This window comes from Giraffa tippelskirchi, chromosome 11 (genome assembly GCF_054371585.1).
Source record: "Giraffa tippelskirchi isolate mGirTip1 chromosome 11, T2T-mGirTip1v1.2.pri, whole genome shotgun sequence".
Taxonomy (NCBI): Eukaryota; Metazoa; Chordata; class Mammalia; order Artiodactyla; family Giraffidae; genus Giraffa; species Giraffa tippelskirchi.
In genome coordinates, this window is record NC_137285.1 from 118,643,760 (window position 1) to 118,652,091 (window position 8,332).

General features: G+C 41.0%; 1 protein-coding gene across 17 annotated transcripts in view; it reads left to right on the forward strand.

The window, feature by feature from the left end:
* The window catches only part of RIC3 (RIC3 acetylcholine receptor chaperone), a 55,164-nt gene extending 46,832 nt beyond the window's left edge, over positions 1 to 8,332 (forward strand). For 3 of the 17 annotated variants that reach the window (XM_081540829.1, XM_081540821.1, XM_081540822.1), the window contains exon 6: positions 5,993 to 6,635. In XM_081540829.1, the coding sequence (XP_081396955.1) occupies positions 5,993 to 6,429 (437 nt within the window). In that variant the 3' untranslated portion in view covers positions 6,430 to 6,635. Of the gene's footprint in view, positions 1 to 1,652; positions 4,993 to 5,992; positions 6,636 to 6,717; positions 6,872 to 7,871 lie in introns of those variants that run through there. The other 14 variants (XR_014068673.1, XR_014068674.1, XM_081540835.1 and 11 more) reach the window with 9 other exon arrangements.

Genomic DNA, 8,332 nt, shown 5'->3' on the forward strand with positions numbered 1-8,332 from the left:
TGCCTCTGATCTGGTGTTGGAGAAGATTTTTGTGAGTCCCTTTGGACTGCAGGGCTTCCCTGGTGGATCAGATGGTAAAGCATCTGCCCGCAATGCAGGAGACCCGAGTTCAATCCATGGGCTGGGAAGATCCCCTGGAGAAGGAAATGGCAACCCGCTCCAGTATTCTTGCCTGGAAAATCCCATGACAGAGGAGCTGGTAGGCTACAGTCCATGGGGTCGCAAAGAGTTGGACGCGACTGAGCGGCTTCACTTTCACTTTGGACTGCAAGGAGATCCAACCAGTCCATCCTAAAGGAAATCAGTCCTGAATATTCATTGGAAGGAACTGATGCTGAAGCTGAAACTCCGGTACTTTGGCCACGTGATGCGAAGAGCCAACTCATTGGAAAGACTCTGATGGCTGGGAAAGATTGTAGCAATAAAAAGGAATGGACTACTGATAAATGCAGCAGTTTGGATGAATTTCCAGATTATGTTGAATTAAAAAAAACTAATTGTAAAAGGTTATTATGTAATGTGATTCTATTTATATAACAGTCTTGAAATGGCAAAATTATAGAAATGGAGAACAGACTAGTAGTTGCCAGAGGTTAAGGAGGGAATTAGGGATAGGAGGGAGTAGGTGTGGCCATTAAAGGGCAATATAAGGGATCCTTGTGGTGATAGAAATGTTCCTGTATATTGACTATATCAGTATTAACATGCTGGTTGTGACATTATAGTGTATAGTTTTGTAAGGTGTTATCATTAGAAAAAACTAGATAAAGAGTACATGGGATTTCTGTATTTCTTATAACTACACATGAATCCACAATTAACACAAAATAAAAAAACTAATTTAAAAAAGCAATGCAAGAAATTATAAGGGAGAGGATAGCATAACATAAAACTTTTACTTTCTGTAGATCAGACAAGGTCGAAAAGTTTTCAGAGCCAACACTAAGTTGGAAAAATATTTGTAACAAATATGACTGGTAATCAGCAAAGAAGCTGATATCTTCAATATATAAAAAGTTCTACAACTAATTTAGGAAACACTGATATCCACCTAGCTATGCAGTGCACAAAAGAAAAAAGTTCAACTGGCTACAAAACAGAAGAAAAATTATTTCATTCTCAGTAATAATCAGTGAAATGAAAAATGGAATTACTTCTTTGCTTCCAAATTGTAAATCTTCATTATGTAACCTGTTCCCAAATAAGGTAAAATTATTCTTATTTATTTTCTACCTACTACTTAGATTTTGTTAAAATTATGTAGAGTTTTAGCTCCAAGTGATTTATGTAGCTTTTAAAGATATTAGCCTTTTCTGTTTTAAGTATTTAACAATGTCGTTAAATTTCTAACCACATTATCAATAATTATCTATTTTACATTGATAATTCTTATAGATTTCATTTTTTACCACTTTCTTGTATACAGTATCTTCTTTCTTTAATTTATACTTTTGATTAATTTTTGTATCTGTGAGAATACTTCCTTAAGGCCCTCCCCTAGCTCCTTCAAAATAGAATGGTGTGCTTTCTAAGTATTGGACTTAACCATTTTTCACCTTGATACAAATAATTTTTTGGATGGGTATAAAATTGTATGATCCTGCCGTTTTCCCTTACAAGTCTGAAAACATTGATTCATTTTCTACTTTCAGTTGCTGTTGAAAATGACAACTCTTCAGTTCAGTTCAGTCGCTCAGTCGTGTCCGACTCTTTGCGACCCCATGAATTGCAGCACGCCAGGCCTCCCTGTCCATCACCAACTCCCGGAGTCTGCCCAAACCCATGTCCATCGAGTCGGTTATGCCATCCAACCATCTCATCCTCTGTCGTCCCCTTCTCCTCCGGCCCCCAATCCTACCCAGCATTAGGGTCTTTTCCAATGAGTCAACCCTTCGCATGAGGTGGCCAAAGTATTGGAGTTTCAGCTTCAACATCAGACCTTCCAATGAACACCCAGGATTGGTCTCTTTTAGGATGGATTGATTGGATCTCCTTGCGGTCCAAGGGACTCTCAAGAGTCTTCTCCAACACCACAGTTCAAAAGCATCAATTCTGTGGCGCTCAGCTTTCTTCACCGTCCAACTCTCACATCCATACCTGACCACTGGAAAAACCATAGCCTTGACTAGATGGACTTTTGTTGGCAAAGTAATGTCTCTGCTTTTAAATATGCTATCTAGGTTGGCCATAACCTTCCTTCCAAGGAGTAAGCGTCTTTTAATTTCATGGCTGCAGTCACCATCAGCAGTGATTCTGGAGCCCCAAAAAATCAAGTCTGACACTGTTTCCACTGTTTCCCCATCTATTTCCCATGAAGTGATGGGACCAGATGCCATGATCTTAGTTTTCTGAGCATTGAGCTTTAAGCCAACCTGTTCACTTTCCTCTTTCACCTTCATCAAGAGGCTTTTTAGTTTTTCTTCACTTTCTGCCATAAGGGTGGTGTCATCCACATATCTGAGGTGATTGATATTTCTCCCAGCCATCTTGATTCCAGCTTGTGTTTCTTCCAGCCCAGCGTTTCTCATGATGTACTCTGCATATAAGTTAAATAAGCAGGGTGACAATATACAGCCTTGACGGACTCCTTTTCCTATTTGGAACCAGTCTGTTGTTCCATGTCCAGTTCTAACTGTTGCTTCCTGACCTGCATACAGGTTTCTCAAGAGGGAGGTCAGGTGGTCTGGTAGTCCCATCTCTTTCAGAATTTTCCACAGTTTATTGTGATCCACACAGTCAAAGGCTTTGGCATAGTCAATAAAGCAGAAATAGATGTTTTTCTGGAACTCTCTTGCTTTTTCGATGATCCAGCGGATATTGGCAATTTGATCTCTTGTTCCTCTGCCTTTTCTAAAACCAGCTTGAACATCTGGAAGTTCACGGTTCACATATTGCTGAAGCCTGGCTTGGAGAATTTTGAGCATTACTTTACTAGCATGTGAGGTGAGTGCAATTGTGCGGTAGTTTGAGCATTCTTTGGCATTGCCTTTCTTTGGGATTGGAACGAAAACTGACTTCTTCCAGTCCTGTGGCCACTGCTGAGTTTTCCAAATTTGCTGGCATATCGAGTGCAGCACTTTCACAGCATCACCTTTGAGGATTTGAAATAGCTCAACTGGAATTCCATCCCCTCCACTAGCTTTGTTCGTAGTGATGCTTTCTAAGGCCCACTTGACTTCACGTTCCAAGATGTCTGGCTCTAGGTGAGTGATCACACCATCGTGATTATCTGGGTCGTGAAGATCTTTTTTGTACAGTTCTTCTGTGTCTTCTTGCCACCTCTTCTTAATGTCTTCTGCTTCTGTTAGGTCATGACAACTCTTATCCCAGTCTTATTCTTTTTCTCAATGGGCAACCTGTTTTTGGTTAGATAGTTTCTGTTTTCTGTCTGGAAATTCATATTCTTTTTATACTTAAAAGTTTGAATTTGTACAAGTTCATCAGCATATATCTGAATATGTATTAATGTATGGATTTTTCAAAGTATTTTTACCTAGCATTTATCCATCTGAAGACTTGGGTCTTTTTTTCAACTCAAGAATATTTTCTTATAATTTCTTTGATTATTGCTCCCATTTAACCTACTCTGCCCTCTTGCTGTAGAATTGTAGTAATTCTGAGATTGGATCTTGGATAGGTCTTCTGTGCAGCTTGTCTTTTTTCTCATAATTTCTGTTTCTTTGTCATATTTATCTTTGTCCTAGGAGAATTCTTCACCTTGAACTTCTAATAATATATTACTTTGGTTCTCAGTCATGTCTATTTCAACCTACTCCTTTCTTCCTTATTCAGGTTAATTTTTTTTTTGCAATTAGGATTTTCAGTTTCTGACAACTCTTTCTTATATTCTGTTTGCACCTTTTTTTATATTGAAGCCTGACTGGTTTTATACATACAATAACCAGTTGAATATTACTGGAAATGTCAGTTAAAAGCTGATTGACCTTAACTCCTGTTTCCTGCATTGACTTTTTTAAGGGGCTCTTTACATAGTTTGCTTAGTTTGATTCCCATTTTAAACTGCTGACTTCCTTGTAGGACCAGTGACTTTTTGTTTCTTGCTTATGTTTTTAATGAAGTGCTTGGGCAGTCAGTATGTTGGCTGATATGGGCTACTCAAGTAGTTAAGTGAGTCATTGTTTGATTTTCTTCAGCAGGCTTCCCCATCTTAAACCAAAGCAGATAGTCATGAAATTCCAACATTAAGCTTTGTTCTTGGTGTAGGGAGAAGGCAGAAACATGCCAGAGAACAGACTTCACTCGTAAGCATTCAGTGGCTAGGAGCTAACTAGAAGTGGACTTCCCTAGCCTCTGCCTTTGACCAAAGAGACCGTGAGGACCTTTGGTAGCTAAGCTCCAGTTTACCCAGCATACTGTCCACAGTAAGTTAGGCCTGGGAACTAAGACTGCATTGGCAAGATTCTTGACACACTACTGTAGTGCTGGTGAGGATGTGAGAAGATGGACAGTTTTTTTATATCACTGGTAGGACTAAAAATTTATACCGTTCTTCTGGAAAGTAATTTGGCAGAGTATAAAAAAAGCTTTTAAAATGTCCATCCCGTTTGGTCTAGTTTTCATATTTCTAAAAGTCTATCTTAAAAAAATAGGGAAACGGACATGGATTTATATTCAGCGATCTTAACTAATATGAAACTTATAATGGAAAATTGGAAAGAATCTGAATGTCTTACAGAAGGGGCATGGTAAATCATGTCAGTTATGTAGCTGTATGATGGGATATTTTGCAGCCAACTTTTAAATGCCTAATAATATGGAGAAGTACTCATGATGTTGAAGGAAAAGAATCTGGGTACAATATTTTATGTACAGTATGATCCCTCTTTGTTAAAGAAGAGTAAAATATATGTTATCACTTGCTGTGATAAAAAGGCCAGAGGTAGTACAACACATTGTTATCAGTGATGGGATTGTAAGTGATTTGTGTTCTTTTTTAAAACTTGTCTGGGTTTTTCAGATTTTCTACAATAAGTCTGTGTGACTTTGACTTTTTTTTTCCCCTGATCATAAATGTTGTAAAAATGTGTCTCCACACTCTACATGGCACCAAAAAAGACCCCTACTTTTCAGATTTTGTAGGCAAAAAAAATGGTTTATGTTAGGGTTCCATTTGCCAGTTATCATAATGTGCAAATGGGTTTTGAATTCTCTGGCTTTCACGTTGTACGGTGAGCACGGCTGCTGTTGCCAGCACCGGCATATGAGCTTCAGCTCGGCCCATCTGCTGCTCAGCCTCGGCTTGGCTGACACAGATTTATTTCGTTTCATTCTTTAATTTGGCAACATTTTCTCTTTTCTCATCATCATCGCTGGGATTCATTTTGTTTACCAGTTTGTTGTTTTCTTTTGTTCCCTGTCATGAAGACGAAGAAGCCAGCAATGGGAATTCTGTCTTCTCAAAATGCAGTCCTTGGGGATCTTGGGCATGTCTTGCTAAAGTGCTCTCTATTTCTGACACTTGCAAGCCATTTTAGTTGTTTTGATTAGTAGAAGGCTTTGTGGTGTGGTGTATTTTTCAAAGAGCTCAACATTCCTTTCCTCCTCCCCGCCCCTGGGAAGCTTTGGAAATGGTTCCAGATAGAAATTATAAACATTAGCCTTGAGCTATGCTCTCTCCATCTGGTGTTTGGCACTTTTTTTTTTTTTTTTAACTGAGGATCATGTTGTTTGTTTAATCTTCATTACTGCTGCAGAAGCCTGAGGTGTGAGACTTACACTCTGCCCCAAGCACCCTGCACTTGAGAAGGGATTTTCAACTGAATTGGTTTGTATTTCATAGAGCTGGTGGACAGTCAGCCGGATCGCCAAGAATTTGCTCGAGTGAAACTTGAGAACTGTTAGTCATCTTAGAGATTTCTTGAATGGATTTGTTGGGATAGGATGGCTGCTGCCTGAGAAGCCTCTTTGAGCCTGACACTATTTATTTGGAAGAGACATTCTTTGTAAGACTTTGTGCTACTTTTTTCTCTAGGTTACCCCGAAGAGACTTATCCAATTTATGACCTTTCAGATTGCATCAAGCATAGGCAAGAAACAATCCTGGTGGATTACCCTGACTCAAAAGAGCCCTCTGCTGAAGAAATAGCTGAAAGAATGGGAGTGCTAGAAGAGGAACAATCAGACCGTGTGGGTTGGGCAATGCCTACTGAGCCCAGAGCTCAGGAAGGTAATGCTGTTACCTCATGTGACCCAGAGCCAGAAGCATGTTCCTGCTGGTCTCCTGAAGAAGAGGATCCTGCCGTCTTGGCAGAGAATGCTGGATTTGGTGCAAACAGTTACAGTGAGCAGGAGGAAACCACCAAGGAAGTGTGGCCCTATGACTTGAGAGATGAAGGGTCAGGCATCAGTGCAGATAAAACAGATCCAGGTGGCATGCTGAGGAAGCGGCATCCCCAGGGTGTAGAGTGAGAACAGTCAGTCTAGGACCATTACTGTAGTCCCAAGGTGACCTTTCTCTCCTCTCTGACTTCATCCTTGGCCCTGTGCCCTGTACTTCGTTCTCCATGTTTAAGTATCATAGCCAATCAGGCCACTACCATGGATATCATGTATCCTTCCTGGTGCTTGCACACCTGTCACCTTATAAAACATCATAGAAATTAGTATGAACACAAGACAGCCTCCCTCTTTCTCTTCCTCCTTTGCTCCATCAGAGATTCAATCCACTGAGTAATTTTTGATCTATCATAATTACAGATGGGACCACTCAGGGCAGAGGTCTGACTTTCCGTGTTAGAAGTAGCCGATGGTTTACCTGTGACGAACATCAAGTTACACATGATGAGGACTTAAGGTTGCAAGAGTGAAGATTTCAGAGTCCAAGGTGCCTTATTCTGTGGGCCTTGAGCAGGTTAGTGGTCTGCTGGGTTCAAGAAGAAGAACATTTTGTTTGTGGGGATGGTGGGGCCAGAGCAGGGACTCTTGCCTGAGCTGAAGCCCCTTACAGCGAGGGCCTCCTGAGGTGCCTGTTACAGCGAGGGCCTTTTGCAGAGCCCCAAGGCTGCCTCAAACCTCCAGTTTTCTCCAGCATAGAAGACTCTCACTGACCTGAGAATGAGCCTAGAGGCTGGCTAGTAATAGTAGCAGTAGTGTTAAGTCACTCAGTTGTGTCCAACTCTCTGTGACCCCATGGACTGTTGCCCGCCAGGCTCCTCTGTCCATAGAATTCTCCAGGCAAGAATACTGGAGTGGGTGGCCATTTCCTTCTCCAGGGACAGGCTTGCTGGGAAATGGTTTTTCTCTAATAATGCCTGGATCTCTAGCTTCCTTTATCCTTGTTCTGCTTAACAGAACTGCCAAATGTAGAAGCACCTTCATACCTCTGGTCCTCCGTGGCCAGAGGAAGCTTGAGATAGAGACTTTAGTCCTTGCCCTGTGGAGCCAAGGTTTGAAGCTTCAGGAAAGGCTGCTGAATGGTGGAGGTCCTGCCGTGAGATGCTCACAAGGCCAAGGGGTGGCTGACGGAGAGTAAACCCATGCACTGACAGGCAGTCCTTGCTTAGATGCTGTTTCTGAATGTTGTGCCCTCTGGTAAATTAGTTCTTACAACAAATTAAAACAGAAACGAGGAGGATTGAACTTGTAGACCAAGTGCTGTCCTTGGTCCAAGGGCCTTGGACCCAAGCTATTGGGTCCCTATATTGCAGGGACCCAATATAGCAGTGCCTGGGAGCAGACCATGTGTTCCATATTTGGATATCTGAGTCTATTGAGAAAGTTGGGCAAAGTGGGAGGTAAGTTAGGACAGGGAGGACTGTGACCAAACACAAAGCCTAATTTCTGAGCTGCCATCTGTCATGTGTCTCCTTGAGGTAAGATGTATTCTGTATAATAAGGATGAGTGAATTCAGTTTACAGGTAAGACCTGAGAGTTTCAAGAGAACACATTCCCGAGGACCTCCCAGTCATGAAATGTGGAAGACTTGAAAACTAAGAAATCATGTAAAGGTGGACTTGGCTTTTAGAGTTCCACTATGCCTGGAATGAGTCAGAGGCCAAGAAAATAATTTAATCACTGTTAAAATCACATATAAGCATACACACTGCTGTCACAGGTACAGGATCACATTAAGATGATGTGTCAGCTACAGCTATGCATTTCTTGTTAATGACTACAGAGAAAAGTCAATGAAGACTGAGTCCATAGAAAGCTTATTGTATCTATCCCTGTGTGGAACATTAGATCGCTTGTAAAGAAAGGAGTTTAAAATGTACTGAGAACAATCTAGATGTAATATAATGCTGAAGGTAAAAAATAATGTAGGTGCTCTTTCCTGTTTCGATAAATTATTTGCCATGTTCTTTCTCTTCA